The 22167-nt window shown below is 44.6% G+C and overlaps 1 protein-coding gene across 1 annotated transcript in view; it reads right to left on the bottom strand.

The window, feature by feature from the left end:
- LOC116940506 (lysyl oxidase homolog 3A-like) overlaps positions 1–15695 on the bottom strand; it is a 45482-nt gene extending 29787 nt beyond the window's left edge. Inside the window, exons 1-3 of the mRNA XM_032950419.2 lie at positions 15202–15695; positions 13421–13889; positions 8998–9161 (exon numbers count right to left, since the gene is read on the bottom strand). Coding sequence (XP_032806310.2) covers positions 8998–9161; positions 13421–13874 — 618 coding nt within the window. The 5' untranslated portion in view covers positions 13875–13889; positions 15202–15695. The remainder of the gene's footprint in view (positions 1–8997; positions 9162–13420; positions 13890–15201) is intronic.
- Positions 15696–22167: the final 6472 nt, after the last annotated feature.

Genomic DNA, 22167 nt, shown 5'->3' with positions numbered 1-22167 from the left:
TTCTTAATTATATATCTAGATTGAACCAAAGAGTAATTTTATATATATAAACACCCAGGTCTGTCATTCTGTCACTCTGTCATTCTGTGACTCTGTCATTGCGTGATTAACTGTAGTTTTTTTTGGTGCTTAAATCCACTGCTGGATGAAGGCCCCACCACACACTGTGCGAGTGGATCGTAAGGATTTACTTGACCAGTCTGTTGGGAGCCGCCGCAGGCTGTGGTTGTTGGGGGGCGCCATAGGTTTTTATATACTACATTTGGTGCACGTGCCATTCTGCAGGTGTAAAGCTACCACAATAGTGCTGCGCTTCACAGACGGGTACAGTTTGCCAATGGGGGGGAGGTGGGGGGGGAGCAATGTCGCTCTGTGGTTGTAAACCAATTAAGTGCCGTAATTTTTGCGAGTAATTTAAAAACGTGGCAAGTTTTCCCGAATAACGTCGGGAGGGATCTGTGCCATCCGCTGTGAGGCAGTGGCCACATTTTGTTATAGTTCATACAATCCCGCAGTATTAACCATGGGGGCCATGGGGCTTGAACCACGAACCTTTGCGACAAGTAGCAAATGGTGTTTCCGCAGCTCGTATGCATGCGTGTATGTTGAACTTATTTCACACCGTACGTAGACAACCCTGTTAATCGGAGCGTGTGGGAATCGGAGGTGCGGCCTTATCTTTGCAAGTATATATCAAAGCATTTACAGTATCATATCATTATTTTTTTTATCATACAAAGGCGTTGCTAAATAAACATGATCATCAGGTTCGAGCAACCTTTAGACGATTTTAAACCCCTGGTGAATGTCTCATTCACAAGGCGCAGGCTATGGAAGGCAACAAAACTATCCATATTTCGTGAATTTTTTTTAAAAGTCAAGTGTTGTAAAATAGTGCAGCGCGTTCCAATTTTTTTGGTCATTTTAACTTCCTGTAGACACCTTATTGTGGCACACTGCCAAGTAATTGTAACTTTTTTCTGTTATATATATTTAAAAAAAAATCCATCAAAAATGTGCGTCATGATTGCAACAAGCCAATAAGACAGCACATTTGACCACTCGTCGCAATTTAAAGCGCACGCACACACACAGTGTGAAGAATAGGACTTACGTCAAAGGTAATATCGCCATTGAGAGAGAACGAGTTATGGAGACCTGTTCTCAAATTAAATTGCACAGCAGACAACACTGGGCAACAGCAAGCGGGTCACAGTGTGCCGACAGAAACGCGTTACCGCGTTGACAAAGTCGTCGAAGGTGACAAAAGGCACACACGTTGATGGGACACCTGGACAGGAAATGATAGAGAAAAAGTACAAAGCCTCATCTGAACCCCCACGATGGAAAATAATGAGGACGCTGTCTCTCCAACAGCTCTGTTCTTCACGTGAGGACGGCTGCATGCGTTGTGGCCGAAACGTCGTGAGAATTTTATTTTATGATGTTTTATTTTTATTATTTTATTATTTCCCTTCTACGTGACAATACACTATTAGACATTGTATAAATTAAAGTAAAAAGTCCATCCTATGTGTTCGTGAATGTTTTACATTTAAGGCAGGAAATTCGTTTTCAAATTTAGATTTTTTTCTGTGTGGGGGGGGGGCAGACCCCCCGGAAGATTTGGTCCCCCCCAATGTTGACTCCATGGCTACGGCCTTGCTATTAGAAGGCTGTAATTCCTCCCCCACTCGTGGAACCGCAAGCGCGCTGGGCAGCGGTAGGGCAAGACTATGATCCAACACTGTGGAGGTGAGGGGTTGGTGGATCGCACAAATGTTGTAGAACTCGTGTAACCGGTGGTGCTGAGGCGACATATCCTGGCTTGCCAGGAGAAGGCGATGCAGCGAAACGGAGAAGTTGTAGACTGACCTCCACCTGCACCATACGTATGGGATGGTGTTGCTTCCCCCTCGCACAGATGCGTTTTCTCCTTGTCTTGCAATTTCCTCCCACGTGTACAAACACTAATTCATTGAAAACGCCTTAATACGTGCGCCTCACGGATTGTGCAGCGTTGTTGCGATGCAGCTGCATAAATTATTCTGTATATTAAAAAAAAACCCCGATAAATGATTATTCGGTGTTGCATATACCAGAACTGTGCTTGTGCAATGTGTGCTTATTGCCAGCTTCTACCCCATACACGTGTATATTGTGTACACGATAGTTTCGCTTCAAACACGTGGGAGTGATGGCAAAAAGCAAACGAAAGTCGCTAGCAACTCGGGTGCCGTGGGGATCTTTGCGTGCGTGTCGCCTTCAAACATATCGGACTGACGGAGCCCCGAACAGAGACTTTAAACCCAAAAGAGCGTCGTGCCTGCCTGAATGGAGCCGTTGCATTTCATTCAAAACGCTGTGCGGTTTTTATTTGCGCTTCCGTCGGATACGTTGGGAGGTCAGTGGCTTACTACGCACTGCGCGATGACCCTGGCGACCTAAGTTCGACGCCGATCCCGGTTCTGGCTCGTGTTGGCACGTGCAGTCAGAAACACCCATGACTGACAGTGTGAGGAGGCGTTCATCCAGCAATGGTTTGAAAAAAAGGGCTTCAAATGAATGTATTAAGTCATACGTTTTAATCATGGATTTGCCCTGATCCTAGCTATACATTGCAGTACGTTATAAAATGTTTCAAATGTATTTATATAATTATATATTTCATACGTATATGATAAAGTACAGCATACTTGTAGGCACAACATATTATTGCAGTCAAGGGCCCTGTACTTTATCTACGCGGGTGTAATGTGTTTTATCAGACATGTGCTTCATCGTGTCAAATCTTGGATTGAACCTCAGCTGGTGGAGATCAGCTCATACTTTCTTAAGCTATGCAACTCTTTGCAGATGATGTTGGGAAGAATGCTTTGGCATAGCGCCGATGTTAAAACAACCTCCATTAGGCATACCTGGAGGGGATGGGGGCAACTCTAAACACCTGTCGGGGTTTTTTTCCCCCATTTCTCTTTGCCGGCTCCGTGTCCAGACGACACACCGATGCTGAAGGTGCTTGCACGTCCACCTTACGAACACAAGCGGCCTCAACCGAGACACGTGGCTCTCACGGAGAGCTAAGTGACATACCGTTGAGAGCGGTGGAAGTCTGCCAGACCCCAAAAAAAATGTATATTGCGTACAGTTGGTAGAACGGCAGCCGCCAATTCTCCAGGAGTCGGCACAGCGAGGTGCAGTCAGTGGCCGGGGCAGTCGTTCGTGCGTGCGTGCGCACGTTGCGTTAGCTCACGCCGTAGACATTGGCCAAATGGTATTGAAACGCACAAGCTGCTACGTCGTACTAGCACTGTAGCGTAACCTTCTACGACTAACTGTGAACTTTTTTTTTAGCAGGTAAAGCCCCACTGAGCTATACAGTTCTCTTTCAGAAGCGACCTGGTCACAAATGATAGCTCAACGAAGTGGCTTATCGTCACGTGCACATTTATAGCGGCCAAATACTCTATAAGGGAGCGTGAAGCAGTAAATGTTAAACTTAAAACAAATGGAAAATACTCAATACAATGTGTAATGATATCATCTGTTTTGTCTATCATGCATCCTACATAGCTCCAACTCCCTAGGTGTAAGGTCATGTGTAGGGAGAAAGGCTGTGACGCACATTGCTTTATTGTAACTACGTTTGGATATTGTCCATCACCCTCCAACTATTGCAGAGCGTTTGTGTATCATAAAATTAAACTTAACATTTAGAAGACGGATACAACAGTAGATCAGTGTGTTTGTGTATGCAGTTATTACAACTGCAAACGATGGTGCTTAAATACATTTTCCCACCCAAATACAATAATTTAAAGGCAGGGCTGCTTCAAAGCAATTAGTCAAAATTACACAAACACTCAGATATTTTACAAATGTGCGGCGAATACAGCGAACATGATCGATTTGCAAATCTCTCAAAGTTGACCAAAGACAAAAGATGGCCTGTATAGCCTTCAGACTGTTGGGGCAAACACTTTTGCCGAGTCGCACCTATGAAGGCCTGCACGACACAGGAGGTGGCAGGTGGCCACCTCCACCCCTAGCCACCTTTGTCTCCCCAGTGCTGGTCGTTACACACCACACCAGGTACTTATCAGAATCAGAATCAGAAAGGGGTTTTATTCGCCATGAAAGTTCACACAGACAAGGAATTTACTTTGGCAGGAAGGTGCATACATTCAACATATAGTAAACTTAAATCTAAAATAAGTGGTATACAAGTCTAACTATACAAAAGGTACAAAGTCTAACTAACACTAAGGGGCTAAAGTATGTAAAATTTTGAATAAATATTGAATATAAAGTAGCAATAAGATACAATCTAAAAATACCAAAAATACAAATATGGTAACATAGTGTAAATATGGCAAGGTGTCATTTTGTAGATAAAATGTTAAAGTCAGTGTAAGCCCTTGGCCTTGTTTAAGAGGCCAGCAGCGGATGGGAAGAAACTGTTTTTGTGGCGTGAGGTTTTGGTCCTGATGGACCGCAGCCTTCTGCCGGAGGGGAGTAGCTGGAACAGAGAGTGTCCAGGGTGGGAGGAATCGGCCACAATCTTCCTCGCTCGCCTCATGGTCCTCGAGGTGTGCAAGTCCTTGAGGGTTGGTAGATTGCAAGCAATCACCTTCTCAGCAGTGTGGATGATACGCTGCAGTCTGCTCTTGTCCTTGGCAGTGGCAGCAGCGTACCAGACGGTTATGGAGGAGGTGAGGATGGATTCAATGATTGCTGTATAGAGTGCACGATCATTGTCTTTGGCAGGTTGAATTTCTTCAGCTGCCGTAGGAAGTACATCCTCTGTTGAGCTCTCTTGATGAGGGAGTTGATGTTCAGATCCCACTTGAGGTCCCGGGAGAGAATAGTGCCCAGGGAGCGGAAGGAGTCCACAGTTTTGACTGGGGAGTCGCACAGGGTGATGGGGGTGAGTGGGGCTGTATTCTTCCTGAAGTCCACAACCATCTCAACTGTCTTTAGAGCATTTAGCTCTAAGTTGTTCTGGCTACACCAGGTCACCAGGTTGTCAGCTTCCCACCTATAGTCAGGCTCATCTCCACCAGAGATCAGCCCAATGAGGGTGGTGTCATCCGCAAACTTCAAGAGTTTGACGGACAGATGATTGGAGGTGCAGCTGTTGGTGTACAGGGAGAAGAGCAGTGGGGAAAGGACGCAGCCCTGAGGAGTTCCGGTGCTGATGGACCTGGAGTCAGAGACTTGTGTTCGCAGCTTAACGCACTGCTTCCTGTCAGACAGGAAGTCTGTGATCCACCTGCAGGTGGAGTAGGGCACGTTCAGCTGGAAGAGCTTGTCCTGAAGCAGGGCAGGGATGATGGTGTTGAAGGCAGAGCTGAAGTCCACAAACAGGATCCTAGCGTCGGATGCTGGGGAGTCCAGATGCTGTAGGGTGAAGTGAAGGGCCATGTTAACTGCGTCGTCCACAGACCTGTTGGCTCTGTAGGCAAACTGAAGGGGGTCCAGGAGAGGGTCTGTGATGGCTTTGAGGTGTGCCAGAATCAGGCGCTCAAAAGACTTCATTACCACAGAGGTAAGGGCGACCGGTCTGTAATCATTTATTCCTGTTGGCCTTAGTTTTTGGGCACAGGGATGATGGTGGAGGACTTGAGACAGGCTGGTACATGGCATGTCTCCCGGGAGGTGTTAAAGATGTTGGTGAACACCGGAGACAGCTGGTCAGCGCAGTGCCTTAGGGTGGCTGGAGAGACAGAGTCCGGCCCAGCTGCTTTGCGTGGGTTCTGCCTCTTGAAAAGTCTATTAACTTCTCCCTCCTTAACAGAGAGAGTCATCTCTGTAGTATGGGCAGGGGATGGTGCCTCTTGGGGGGTACGGGGTACTTCAGGACAGTCCAATTGTCTTTCAAATCTGCAGTAGAACTCGTTCAGATCGTTGGCCAGGCGGGAGTCGTTAGTGGTGTGGGGGACTCTGGGCTTGTAGTTGGTGATTTGCCTGATCCCTCTCCAGACAGAAGCAGAGTCGTTAGCAGAGAACTGGTGTTTTAATCTCTCTGAGTACAGTCGTTTAGCCTCTCTCACCGCCTTGCCAAAACTGTTCTTCGACTCCTTGAATCTGTCTCTATCCCCACTCCTAAACGCTTCCTCCTTTTCCAACCTCAACCATCTGAGCTTTGCTGAGAACCAGGGCTTGTTGTTGTTGAAGTTCACCCTGGTACGTGTTGGGATACAGCAGTCCTCACAGAAGCTGATGTACGACGTCCCAGCCTCTGTGAGTTCATCCAGACTATTGGTAGCAGTCGTGAACATATCCCAGTCAGTAAAGTCCAAGCACGCCCGCAAATCCTCCACAGCCTCACTGATCCACTGTTTAGATGTCCTCACAGCAGGTTTACAGAGTCTTAGTTTCTGCCTGTATGCAGGAATCAGGTGGACCATGGCATGGTCAGAGTGTCCCAGTGCTGCTCGGGGGACGGCGTGGTAGGCTCTACTGACTGTAGTGTAGCAATGATCCAGAGTGTTCCCTTCTCTGGTAGGGCATTTAATGAATTGTATGTATTTGGGGAGTTCGTGACTGAGATTACCTTTGTTAAAGTCGCCAAGTACGATAACCAGCGAATCTGGATTTGCTCGCTCCACACTCAGAATCTCGTCGGCGAGCATGCATTGGGCCTCTTTAACCTGAGGACCCGGCGGCAAATAAACTCCGACCAAAATCAGCGACGCGAATTCGCGAGGCGAGTAGAAAGGTTTACAGTTTATAAAAAAATATTCAAGGAGCGGAGAACAATGTTGCAGAATCACTGTGACATCTACACACCAGCCACTGTTAATGTAAAAACAAATACCACCGCCTTTCATCTTGCCGGAGAGTGCTATGTCACGATCCGATCTTACAAGATGGAATCCTGCCAGTTGTAGCGCAGTGTCCGGAATCAAATCACATAGCCATGTCTCCGTGAAGCACAAAACAGAACGTGAAAGAAAGTCTCTGTTTTTCACTATCAGTAGCTGAAGTTCGTCCATTCTGTTGCACAGTGAACGTATGTTGGAGAGAAAAAAGCTCGGAAGCACTGTTCGGATCCCGCGTCTGCGTAGCCGTACTAGAGCCCCCGACAGTTTACCCCTTGTGCGGCGTTTCACTGCTTGAGCAAAGCCTAACGCGGTTTTGACTAGAATGCCCACTAATTCTGCTGCTGGAAGCAGAAAAGTGGGAAATAAATTCACAGGAGTTGTTTCCCTGATGTTTAAAAGTTCATCTCTTGGACTAAACTAAACCCATTTTTTTTATTTTACCCGGTAAATCCCACTCAAATATTATCTTCTTTCTTAAGAATCAACCTGGCCACAAATGATAGCTCAACAATGTGACTTATCATGTCGAAATTTATATAACAGCCAAATACTCCATGGCTGAGTCGACCTAATAGAGGCCCAGGACCGGTTTAAATATTCATCACAGTTATTGGTCGTATCAATCTCGTTGTGCAGTGCGCTAACCACTAAACTATCGCTCCCCACCATTCAAAGAGGAGGACACACACACACTGGAGGAGCACCAATTTCAGACCCAGCTGAGGGTTGGCACGTGGGAACACACGACACGCTGCCACCGCCGCCACATGAGTATTTGGCACGCTTGTGGCTTCGCTGCCCAGACGGATCGCACAGTGCCGGTAAACGGAGCAGACAGGGAGCCTTGGATTGGCCACGGTCTGTTTTCACAGGACACACACGCAGCCTTAGCAGCCCCTAGTGTAAACACAGCCTGAGCCAGACGTAAGGCCACACTAAGCCAGGCCAAGCTAACCTGAGCTTAAGCAGATGGCCGCCACAGAGAAGCGAATACATGTAATGGAAGCATTGCAGTCCCTCAAGGACGTGAAATCTGAATTGTACTTTTGACTCATCTTCACCGGAATTTTGTTGAAAAGCGGAGATATTGTATTTATTAAGTTTGTTTACCAAGTCTCAGGACACTTTTTAGGAGGGTTCTGCCAAATATTCGTATGTCAGGGCGACGTTACTATGAGTAATCCCCTTGTAGGTGATTTTTTTTAGCATTGTGATATATTTAGGTAATTACCTGTTACAATGTTTTTTTTTCTCACACTGGGAGGCAACCCATGCAGGAAAGGGGTGGGACATGCAAACTCGACACAGAAAGGCACCCGAGTAGGGAGCCCAAGCCGTTCTTGCTGCGAGACATAAGTGTTACGACTCCGCCAGCCTGCCACCCTGGTTACGTCACACTGTAGATCACGAAGGTTTATGTGCTCATAACTCGTCTGTTGGACTTAATGGGAGGTGAAACCACTCTCTAAATCTGATGTAAATAAACATCTGATGCGGCGTTTCCTAAGAGTCCATTTCTAAAACTCTTACACATGTGCAAACTTTTTTTTTCCCCCCTTCGTCCTATTTAATTCTACTTGCGAATCAACAACATATTTTTCTAATGCTCGCAAATCTCATTCCAATCACGAAAGCTTATGCGCTGTGACACGGAAAATCATCCATGACATATTACGTACAAAAAACATAGACTAGCACAAAACAACATTCATCATCATCGTCATACACACTCTTCTCACCTCACGTACATTCACTATGAGTCAAGTACAGCCCTTTTGTCGTTCATCCACTGCTGGATGTGGGCCTCCTCTTGCAGTGCAGTTTGTGAGGGTGAGTCAACTATACTTCACCATTCTGGTAAGTGCGAGTTGGTGAAGGCGGTGAGGTTAGACAGGGCATATAAGCACAGTGCAACAATGGATTTCGCTACACTGTCCTCTGCTGACCCGCAACGTAGCCCCACGGTCTATAACACCTGTTAGGCATGGTGGTCTTCCAATCAGCACTGTTCGGGCTGCTCAACTTCCAAGATGTGAGCAGATCGGGCACATTCCAGATGATTTAGTCAAAGGCCTGCTATTACAGGAGTCCAAAGACATGTGGACCTAAAGCGTGACATCAATGAAGGCACCGACAAAGGAAAAACAAACCCCCCCCCCCCAATGGGCACCTCGATGACGTTAAACTCCGGGGTGCCCTTGAGGCGCGTTTCCTTGCACACGACACCCACGTCCTCGTCGTGGTTGCAGTCGCTGATGCCCCAGCCGCGCGAGACGCACTCCGCCAGGCTCTGCTCGCTTCCACGACAGTGCACGTTGTCCAGCCAAATCCTCCCTGGGGAGCGTTCGCGCGAGCGCACGTGCCGGACAACAGCATGGATGGCTTCAACGCACCGCACCGCTGCATCCCGTGGCTTCACTCTCATAAGGTGCTCCTTTTATTTTCACCTCCCCCCCTGCCCCCTTCCCCCGTGTGTTAGAGAATGACACGAGAGATGAGACTTTTGCAGTGGCTTCCCAGAAAAATCCTTCTACGGGGCCTTTTTGCCCCTTTTAGACGGTAGGATCTCAGCAACGCTGGCTCAGTGATCTGACCTCTGGGTCACTCAGCCACCTCTCTGTATAAAAAAAAAACCCATAAAAGTCAACTCAACTTGCAGTTTCAATGAGTGGAAACTGAAAACAAGTGTTGATTTAAGAATCGTAGGACTCTTTCTCAGGAGGGTTCTGCATTGGGTTTTATTCTAAGATGTTTTCAACCATTTATGATGAGTATTTACACTACACACATGGGAACACATGGGAGGAAACCGGAGCACCTGGAAAAAAACCCTCCACGTGTGCAAGGGGGCAACGCTCCATACAGATGGAAACAGATGGCAAATTAGTCCACTTGCTCTACTGCCTTCTCCTGGAGAGCCAGGGTATGACACCTTAATGCCCCCATGGGAAGGGACTTTGTGCAACATTTGAGCCAACCGTCAACCTACGCCTCCACAATGCTAGACGACTGGTGTACACCAACCACTGCCCGGCGTATCTATTATCCTAAGCTTAAACGTGATTGGGGGTTCCCGCAGTCTGTCCTTACGCAACCAAACACTCGCTAGAAACTCTCTCGTCATCCTTCTGGATTTTGATTTAAAGCTTTCGTGACTGCAGGGATTCATATTCTTGGTTCTTTCGATAAAGTCACATAGAAGGGAAACAATAAAATAATAAAAATAGAAAAAAATAAAATTATCACTACGTTTCGACTGCAACACAAGCAATCATCATCAGGTGTGAAACCCACAGCAAGAAAATTTGAAAAAAATGGCGTTTTTTTAACGTTAGCACCATGGAGAGCGATTTGACAGTTTGTTCAGATGGACGAGTCCATCTATGTTCAGAAAGGAGGAGGGGGAGACGAAAATAATGGATGTGGTCTGAAAGCCACCGTAAGCGTGAACAATCAATTAAGACCCAAAATGATTTATCAAATCCTTCCAATGATTGCTAAACCAGAATCCATCTTCTCGGTTGAAATTGTCTCTGTGTTTGTATATGTGGATAGCCTCATGAACGAATCTCTCATGGTAGCCAGATGGCTTGCAAAGAATCTCTGTCTTGGAGAAGTCAATGTCATGTGAACCTACTGAATTATAACAGTGATCTGCCACGGCCGAGGTGTTGGTCTTACGGTATTTCAGGTCTGCTTTGTGTTCACGAATGCGGTCCGAGACATGTCGTTTGGTTTCTCCAATGTAACTACTACCACAGAGGCAACTTAGTTTGTAGACGCCAGGGTACTGTATGTCCGGAATCACATCTTTTACAGACGGAACCAGATCACAGATTTTATGTAATGTGTTGAATCGGACCTGGATCTTGTGTTTATTCAAGATTTTGGAGATCTTTTTTGTGATCCCCGCAATTTAGGGTAAAGTGATGGTTTTGAAAGGCTCCTCTAGAGGGTCCTTCTTCATGGTTGGAGTGATAGCTTTGCGGATTGTGTCGTCGGAATAACCATTAGCCTTAAGAGCTTGATGTACGTGCTTGAGTTCACTGGCTATGTGTTCCTGGTCGGATATGCATTGGGCTCTATGGTGCAGAGTCTTGATGAGGGAATTCTTCTGGGATGGACGGTGGTGAGAATACAGTTTCAGGTAAGCATCCGTATGGGTAGCTTTCCTGTAGACAGAGTGGCTCATTGAACCATCAGGTCTCTTTTTTTTAGGACAGCCTCAAAAGGTAGCTTGCCTGACACCATCGCAATCATTGAAGACTTGGTTCATCAAGGACTAAACACTGAGGTACCCCCCCTGGTAAGACACTGCTTAACCAATACATACTTCACTTGGAATGGAACTTTCTACAAACAAACTGAGGGCACCCCAATGGGCTCCCCCCTATCTCCGGATGTAGCCAACATTTTCATGGAGAAATTTGAGACTGATGCCATCCAGACTGCCACTCTGCGCCCAACCTTATGGAAGAGGTACGTGGATGACACTTTTGTCATCTGGCCACATGGCCGGCCTGCTCTAGACCAATTCTTCGACCACATCAATTCCATACACCCAGCCATCAGATTTACCATGGAAGTCGAAAAAGATGGCAAGCTACCTTTTTTGGATGTCCTAATAAAAAAGAGACCTGATGGTTCAATGAGCCACTCTGTCTACAGGAAAACTACCCATACGGATGCTTACCTGAAACCGGATTCCCACCACCATCCATCCCAGAAGAATTCCCTCATCAAGACTCTGCACCATAGAGCCCAATGCATATCCGACCATGGTAGCCAGCCATCTGGCTACCATGAGAGATTCGTTCATGAGGCTATCCACATATACAAACACAGAGACAATTTCAACCGAGAAGATGGATTCTGGTTTAGCAATCATTAGAAGGATTTGATAAACCATTTTGAGTCTTAATTGATTGTTCACGCTTACGGTGGCTTTCAGACCGCATCCATTATTTTCGTCTCCCCCCTCCTCTTTTCCGAACATAGATGGACTCGTCCATCAGAACAAACTGTCAAATCGCTCTCCGTGTTGCTAACGTTAAAAAAAACCCGCCACTTTTTTCAAATTTTCTTGCTGTGGTTTTCACACCTGATGATGATTGCTTGTGTTGCAGTGAGAATTTTATTGTTTTATATTTTTATTATTTTATTGTTTCTCTTCTACGTGACTTTACCGAAAGAACCAAGAATATCCTTCTGGATGTCAATGCCTCTCACCTTTTTGTTGTTCTGTTTAGACATCGATGCTGTTTGTCTGGGTGCAGTATATGTTTTAAAAATATATATATAAGTTTAGGAATAAATATATATGGGGCAGAGGGATAATGTTGGCCACAAAAATACTTGTTACAATTAAAAAATTTCTTGAAATGTGTGCATCTGCCTTGGTCTGACCTAGACATAGATTCTGCAAATTAACGGTGGCAGGTACGAATCGATTAGGATGTAATGGTGGCCTTTGAACATCCATTTGGGGGTGTAATGAGCTCATGGTGATTGATGATTGTGACAAGATTAATATATTTGTATTTCTGGGGACTACATATGATCGTGTGACATATATCACACGGCATCTATCAAGAGCGATGATATATTAACCTGACTACGTGACATTTTCTAATGACAATATCAAAATATCATGCACCGTTACTACTAAAACACAACAGCCTCGTAGCGGTGAGGCTAATTTGTAATATTTTGTTGCTGATTTATCATCATAAAAATAAGCGTTAGCGGTCAGTGTTGGTGCTTGCCCATAAATTTGGGTCTTCACTTGAAAGTATGACCTCCTGGTGATATGACTGAGCGAGGCACACAGCCAAGGGATAAATACGTCTTGAGGTGAGATAAATGTAGGCAACACGTATAGATACTGTGAGATGAAAGGTGTAAGCGATAAACAGAGATAGTGTGAGATGAAAATCCAAATAGGATGGAGTAGAGAGAAATAAGATGCAGATGTCGTGGTGAAATACTGAGATAACATGGATGTAGAAGCATGCAGATGGGATACGAGTTCAAGGAGGAGAGATGTATTGAGACAAGATGTGAGAAAGATGGTTCAGATACATATACAGATGTGCAAAGATGTGCAAGAGAGATAAATATATACTTCAGAGAAAGACAGATGGGAGACAGGATGCATTCCGATGGGATAGAAGGGAGTGAATGGTAGAAGAGAGATGCACTCATGTTAACTGTAAGTAATAAGTGAGAGAGATGTGTTTCGTATGAGATACACATATATGATATAGTATATAAGGAGAGGGATGTATTCATGAGATATAAGTAGAAGACAATATGCATTTATATGAGATAGAAGAGAAAGAATATTTAAGAGGTTAGAAATTAAAACGATGATAGGAGTTCAACACGTAGGAATTCGCGACCTAGATAGGAGAGATGTGTCAATCTCACCTATTTAGAGGTTCATGTTTTTGCTTAGTTTGCTTATACCTGGCACGCCGCTGATAGGAGCGACTATTTCGGGAACAAATTAACGAACATGGGCCTGAAGCGCAACGCAGTCATGAAGTCCAATTCTCCATGACGCACTTTGTGACAGGGTTTGAAATGCGTACCTATTCCTCGGCCGTACTTGGCGCTATGCGCCCAGCCGTTGGCCCCGATGAATCCCGCCTCCTGGCACACCACGTTGGCCGCCTCCATCGAGAAGTCGTCATCGCACACCGTGCCCCACTCGCCTTGGTGGAACACCTCCACGCGACCCTCAAACGGCTTGCGCGGGTAGCCGGCAAGACGCAGCTTGTATCCGCCGTTGGCCTGCTCCCCGGGTTGCCCCGATTGCCCCGGTTGCCCCGGTTGCCCCGGTTGCCCCGGTTGCCCCGGTTGCCCCGGTTGCCCGGCCTGCGAGGGTTGCCTGGCCTGGGAAGACTGCCTGGGCCGCTGGATTTGTCGGATTACCCTGCCGTTCTCTCTCCGCTGACTTCTCCTCCGCAGGAGTTCATGAGCGAGACACAAGTGGATGATGAGGAGGAGCAGGAGGAGTGGCAGGGTGATGAGCGGGAGCTTCATCCTTGAATGGCTTTTCTGTTGGTGTTATTTTCAGTTAAAATCATTCAGAAGCGAATTGGAATCTGTATTTAAACTGGAGGAATCCAATGAGCCGTGAAGCTCTTTTTCACAGATGTCCAGTATGGGTGGGTTAGCAAGTTATAACAGCAAACAATATAAAAAAAAACTATAGGAGCAAGTCACTAAATGTACAAATATATATACAAAATAATTGTACATTTGTTTGATTTAATTCACTGTCAGCATTACACGTATTGTCATTTAAGCATTAATTCCAATCATATTGAAGGACAGCTAAAACATGAATTAATTATCATTGTAGAAAAATCAATTGGAGAAGAATCAATACGTTAACATAAAGGGTCTTCTTCATTCACGCTGTAAAGGTTATTTTTGATGCATAACTTCACTGCCAGTCAACAACAACTCAAACAATGCGTTACTTTCTGCACGTGCTCGGAAATAAGAGTCGAGTGGCGGGGGGGGGAGCACGAGATGTTCAATTTGGGCTAACGGTTTCGATTTCAGTAACGTGAGTCATTGGGAGGAACTAAATTTACTATAACGATGTGAGAACAAAACCATTCTCCCTCCTCAATGGCCCAAAACGGTAGCCCCAGAAGCCTCATATAACCAGACCCCTACATGGACAGGTCTAGACATGACATCAGTGCTACGGATCTTTTCACAGAATGCTGCTCTGCCACTGAAACTTGCACCATTTGCCCGGAGCTAAATACGAACTGCGCGCTCTCCCAAGTTTGCCTTTCCACGCAAGCATTGCTCTTTAAACACCAGAGGTATTTCCACTCAATGCTAATGCAGTAACACCATGAGCTTTGAATGCAATAATTGTAAAAAAAAAAGTCAAAGATGCGGCCCTGTGATTTCTTGTTCATGCCAACTGCTGTCTGAAGGGGCCTCTACTTAGAGAGGCAGCTGTACGAAAGGGTGTATTGGTCTACTCTTCCACACACGATTGGCTGTCTAGACCGTCCTGGAAGAGATGGGAGTTCCTATACTCCACCATACGTGACCTGCCGATGGACTAACACTGACAACGAACACTTTAGAAATTACTTTAAAGAACACGGCTACTGGATACACATCATCATCACCAACACGAGTACAAGGTTTATTTTTTACTATTCTATATTTTTTTAAATCATGGGACATACTAAACGAGCACAAAGCACACATTAAGCATGTCAAATGTAACATTAAACGTTTCAGATGACACATCCGATGTACAGCTTGTACACACTGCATACGCAATAAGCACTATACATCAATCAACAAAGGACTACCTTGGTCCAAAGTGACTTACTTTCGTCCTCTTACTTTCTCTTATAGCAGCAGCAGCAGCAGTCTTACTCAACTCGGCGACTTGCGGGCAATGCTGACTGCGCTTATTGCTACGTGGAGGCTCGTGTGTGCGTGGATGAGTGAGTGCGTGGATGAGTTAGTGCGTGGATGAGTGAGTGTGTGTACGTGCGAGAAACCCGTTCCAAAATTCCTATCGCTACCCCCACCCCCCACTTATTCTTTCACGCTCACTTCACGGGCCTTGAGAGCCACTTGCTGCTTCTGCGGAGTTTGTTTTTTACTCTCCCGATGATGGTGGTGGTAGTGGTGGTGATGATGATGATTACGTTACCACCACGAAATGTCCGGTATTTTGTTCCAGACTCCGCCTGGATTGGGGCAGTCTGAACATTCCTGTGCGCAGAGGCGTCCCATCGTCATCCATGCAGCGGCCTCTTTCGTATTCGCGATAGGGGAACGCGCACAGATGTGTGTAGAATACACCGGCTACACAAAGACGAGAGAACAACACAGCGAACAGGGATGGGGCCTATACCAAAGTCTACATTGGGATGCGTTTATTGCACAAATGACGTCAAACCAAGGAATTCGTTGAGTAATGGAATAATTATATAATGACTAGCGTGAAGTACCCGGCGTTGCCCGGTTCGAAAAAGACACACACACACATCGACTTACACACACACACATATGGACTCAAATACACAGACATCTATTCACACACACATGGAGTAACACACAGACATCGACTTTAGACACACCAACATGGAGTTACACAAATACATCGACTCACACACACACATAGACTTACACACACACATCGACTCACACACATATATAGAGTCAAACACACACATATGGACTTACACACAGACATCGACTTTAGACACACCAACATGGAGTTACACAAACACATCGAACCACGCACACACATCGACTTACGCACACACATCGACTTACACACAACAGCCGCCATTCGCCACTAAGTGGCGGTGACGTCACCACGACTCACACAGACAGACTTACACACACACATCGACTCACTCGCACACATGTACTTAGACACGGACATTGTTATTGTAAAAATAAGTAACTTAATTGTTCAATATTAGTTGTCTACACACACACCACACACACACACATTGACTAACACACACACATTGACTCACACACACATTGACTAACACACACACATCGACTGACACACACACACATCGACTGACACAGACATCTTCTTTGTTCTTTCGGTTGTGACAATTTCATTTTATTATGTTTTAGTTTTATTTTGTATTATTTTATTTCCATTCTACGTCGTGACTTTACCGAAAGAACCATGAAGATGAATCCCTGCAGTCACGAAAGCTTTAAATCGAAATTTGACACAGACATATCAACTCACGCACACACATACATAGACTCACACACACACATCAACCTACACACACACACACACATGGACTTACACATACACACATATCGACTAACACACACACACACATCGACTCACACACACACATATATCGACGCACACACACACACATATAGACTCACACACACATGGAACGACACACACACAAACATATTTACTTACACACACACACATATCGATGTACAGACACACAGCGACTCACACACACACATCGACTTACACACACACACATGGACTTAAACACACACATGCATAGTCACACACACATACACACAAATGGCCTCACAAACACACATATCGACTAACACATAACATGGACTCACACACAAACACATCGACCCACACACAAACACATCAACTTACACACAAACACATCAACTTACACACACACACACGTCGACTGACACACATGGACCCACACACACGCACATCGACTAAGACACACACATGGACTTCCACACACACACATCGACTGACACACACATCGATTTAAACACACACCGCACACACACACATGGACGTACACAAACACAGTGACTATCACACACACACACATTGACGCACACACACACACGGACTCGCACAGACACAACTCACACACATATATGGACTCACACGCACACATGGACGTACACACGCACACTCTAACTTTTATATAGACTAAATACGTTTGTAAATAATAATAATAATAGACTTTAGCGAAAGAAGCAAGGGCGAGGGGAAATGCACGCGTGTATAATAAGTAATTAGGAGCGACTGCGAGGATGTTTTGCCATTCTGGTGCAAACATTTGCCGCGAGCAAGAGCGGCAAAATAAATGAAAGTTCAACGAATACAAAATGAACCGAACCTCGCTGTAACTATGAGCAGATGCGCACCAATCAAGCGTAAGTGACAGAACGTTACTGCTCATCCCCAAGTGTAAATATGACAGAATGAAGACGTAATTTGGTGTATTACAGAAAAAGGCTATTCTTCATAAACATTGGTTCATCCCCATCATTAAATCTCTAACCTATAAAAGGCAATTTGTAATGGGTAAACAGTCATGGTAATTAATGTTTGAAGGGAGCTGTCAATCTGTGACCTCGCGCAGTGTCCACACGAAAGAGAATTCCCCTCTCATCCCCACCGAACGCGTGTGACTTGGTAGGGGCCCCCTCCACCCCACTGAACGCGTGTGACTTGGTAGGGGCCCTCCACCCCCCACTGAACGCGTGTGACTTGGTAGGGGCCCCCTCCCCCCCACTGAACGCGTGTGACTTGGTAGGGGCCCCCTCCCCCCCACCGAACGCGTGTGACTTGGTAGGGGCCCCCTCCACCCCCCCACTGAACGCGTGTGACTTGGTAGGCCCCCTCCCCCCCACTGAACGCGTGTGAGTTGGTAGGGGCCCCCTCCCCCCCACCGAACACGTGTGAGTTGGTAGGGGCCCCCTCCCCCCCACTGAACGCGTGTGAGTTGGTAGGGTCGAGCACGCGCTGTAAGAAATTAATCACCAAAAACAGCACGAAATCGCTAATTAAACTACTTTAAAGGTGACGGACGCGAAATCTGAATAGCGCTGGCTCAGCACGGGGCTTATGGCGTGGTACTTTTTTGTTACATGTAAACCCCACGGTTCGCGAGCCAAATCCTCCGCAAGTTTCGGCCCCATACAGAGACTGCATTTTATAGGTTAATAAAAAAACCGATGTAGTGCAGTACTGTCACCGCAATGTCACGGATATTGAGACTCGTGCGAGTGAGGCGACCCAACACGTGTGTACCGAGGTCCAGTGCCGTGGATTTTATCAGCCAGACGAATTTTTCAAATGTTCTTTTTTGTTGTTGTTTAAACGGTCTAATAGCCAATAATAATAAAAAAAAATATGCAGCGACAGCACGAGCGGATATTGTTTAAATCCTGCAAATTCGCGCATAAACAGTTTACACCCACCAGCCACTGCGGACCATCAGCACGACTCAATGCCCTTTGTGGTAATTCCAAGCATTCAGGAAGGGCTTCAAAAAGCATCCCAACCGCTTGTTCGCCGCTTTCGCGTGGCGCATTTCGGTAGAAGTTCATGAAAGGGGGAATTCCATTCGTCACGTCCTCCCACGCAGCGTGAGAGTCTTCCCGCCTTCTCCGTGGGGCGGATTAAGAAGCGTCATGTTTTCTTTGTTCCGATTAATTTACTCGAGATTGCGACATTGTTTTTTGTGTGTGCGTGTCATTTTTGGCGACCCATGTAACTCCTGCAAGGGAGACTTACGGGTCCCGGGTCTCTCGCGTTGTCAACCGGTTAAAAACGAAATAAACTCGACATCAGAATCTGTATTTAGATCAAAGGATTCGGATTAACTACTGCAACTCACACAGGCGACGCGATGAAGCCCAATAAATACCGCAGGTCGAACACGGGGTCATCCAACGACTCCACGATACTGTACTTCCACATTTGGCATGGACCTTAAGGTTATAATTTAACCATTTTAAGCTGTACAAGAAACTCAACTCCGCATGTGCAGTGTTTTGATGTTATAGCAAGTTCTGCACGCAATAAGTGGTGACATGCTGCATCGGAATGCAAAGTTTCAAATAAGATTTATTATCAAAGATACTAAGAGGTTTGTATTTACAATTATTGATGTCATTGTGTCAGGTATGAACGTAACATTCATTACAAAAGATTAATTGCAAAAGATAACTTTTAGCATTTTACTTATAACGTTCTAATCGAACAATTCAGCTGAATATTAAAGAGTTCTCGTTCAAACTTTAAAACCGATAGCAAAAAACGCAATAAAAATGTGACATTTGCAAAATACATGTGAAATTCGAAAAAAGGTTAATGAGCTGGCATAGGTAAAATAATAAATATAAATTCCCACTTGTCATTCACTCAGATTTGCAAGAACGACATTTCATATAAAGGACTTAAAAAATACCTAATATATTCACCACGAACCAACACCGGTCCATGTAACTTCCGTGGAATGTCAACGTTTACAGGAGCTTAGCCAATTGCAGTGCTAAATACCCATCCCAATGCCTTTACAAACCACGTTTGCAATCCACGTTATATCACCGCTTGTTGTGCGGTCTGCAAGCGAGCGGCTATCGTTGACAATGTAAAGTTGGGCCATGTCGCTGGATTCCAGCTGTAATCCTCCGCTTGGTTAAACTGGCTTAGAATAGAGATCCCCCTGGTGGCGCTAAAGCATCATCTTTTAAATCGTATACGTCGTTCTCTCAATGTGCACGCGGGCCTTGGACTGGGAATTACACCTTGTTTTAACCCCCCTCTAGGCAAGACTCACACGTCCAAGGTATATCACATTAAGATGATTGCAACATGTAAAATAGAAATCTTAAACATTGGTAGTAATTGCAAATGTTCTCAATCTGCAAGGGGGCGATTTCAGCTGTGTAGCTGCAGAAAACTTTAATAACCCGGCTTAATCCGTGACAAATAAGACTAATTTCGTTATTTAGGACGTGAAAATTGTTCATTTAAACAGTCCTGCCCGACTCGTGCTGATTAAATGAAAACGTATATTATGCTTTGATGTTTACTGTACATCTGTTGGCTTTATTAAACACCTAAAGAGCATACTAAACTATAGATAAAAACTAATTAAAGTCCAAGGCATACGTTCACTGTATGGCTTAGAAAAACGGGTTACCAACACGAGTTGATGTGGTTTAAGAACATTTATTTTGATAGCTGTAATGTGGAGCAGCTTCACAACAGCATCATCGGTAGATTCTGAGATGAAGTTATTTTAGCAGAGCTGAGAAGGCATAATTGTTTGGTTGAAATGCAGGTTAAGCATTTAATAAAAATAGGAATTGACCAAAACTCCTATTTGTAGATTAAGGCCATTAGAAAGTCACCAAAAACCAATGATTTTAATTACTATTTATTTGACAGTCAATAAAGTTAATACCCCCATGCTCAAACTAATTGTGGGTGTCTTATCCACATTGGTGGTTTTACATCAAGTGGTGGAATTTGCTGCACATCTTTGAAAGGCAGACTGGTGGTGCCTACAGGAAAAATATAACTGCATTGAAATAAGCAACAAGTGTAATCTTTTTCTAAACTAAACTGCTACCGACCCATTTCTTAGTTTTGTTAACCTCAGCTTCATCTTATTGTTGCCATCTATGAAGATATCCGATTTAAACGTTTGTAATTGCTGTCAATATCAGGATAACTTTTGGACCTAACACGACTTTTAAAAAAATGGCAGAACCTTGATGACACGTGTGTGCAGGTAAATGCTTTTATACTTAGCCGGTCAATATAGTAAGCTGCAAAATAAAGTTGAAGTTAACATATATCAGTTACGAATATCATGTTTTACACTTGGGGGCTGGTTATGATCAATTATAAAATGCCAAATGTTACATCGTGATCATATACTTTTGTTGCAAGTACTTGGCTGATGTAGGCTTTAGTTTAACATGTAATATAACGGAACGAGTTGAAGCCGAGAAAAGTGTTTAATTAAAGTAGTTATTTAAAGTAAGGTATTCTCCAAACGTGTGAGCCCAAAGCATCATAAACACAATTGGTAACTAAGTGAAACAAACGCAAAATGGCCTGAAAACTGACCAGAGGCAAGTTACACATGTCAGATTAATGACAAACTTAATTATAAAAAAATGTATTCCTAAAAAGTTATATTGGAGGCTTGCAATTTAAGTTCTTAAATAACTAAGGTTTTTATATTCTTAGTTTTTTCGGTAAAGTCACGTTGAAGAGAAACAACAAAATAACAAAATATATATAAAACAATAAAAAATTCTCACGACGTTTCGACCATAACTCAAACGGTCATCATCAGGTGTGTCGGTTTGCATAAATTTATTTTGAAAACGGCATATTTATTTATATATATAAAAAATAACGTTTGCGTCACGCGCAACGATGGCAGTTTGCCAGGACTAGTCCATCTATTTTTTGAAAAGAGGAGGGGGGAGACGAAATTTGTTTTTATGTATGCTGTCTGAAAGGCACTGTAAGCGTGAACAATCAATCAAGAACTGAAATGATTTATCAAATCTTTCCAATGATTGCTAAGATAGAATCCATCTTCTCGGTTGAAATTGTCTCTGTGTTTGTATATGTGGATAGCCTCATGAACGAATCTCTCATGGAAGCCAGATGGCTTACAAAGAACCTCCGTCTTGGAAAAGTCAATGGCATGTGAGCCTACTGAATTAGAACAATGATCTGCTACGGCCGAGGTGTTGGTCCTACCGTGTTTAAGGTCTGCTTTATGTTCACGAATGCGGTCCGAGATATGGCGTTTGGTTTCTCCAATGTAACTACTACCACAGAGGCAACTTAGTTTGTAGACACCAGGGTATTGTATGTCCGGAATCACATCTTTTACAGACGGAACCAGATCACGGATTTTATGTAATGTGTTGAAACGGACCTGGATCTTGTGTTTATTCAAGATTTTGGAGATCTTTTTTGTGATCCCAGCAAACACAAGATCCAGGTCCGTTTCAACACATTACATAAAATCCGTGATCTGGTTCC

This window comes from Petromyzon marinus, chromosome 9 (genome assembly GCF_048934315.1).
Source record: "Petromyzon marinus isolate PM22_M1 ecotype Great Lakes invasive population chromosome 9, UKy_Petmar_22M1.pri1.0, whole genome shotgun sequence".
Classification (NCBI taxonomy): Eukaryota; Metazoa; Chordata; class Hyperoartia; order Petromyzontiformes; family Petromyzontidae; genus Petromyzon; species Petromyzon marinus.
Note: the sequence above shows the minus strand (reverse complement) of the source record. Positions and strands in the feature narration are given on the sequence as shown.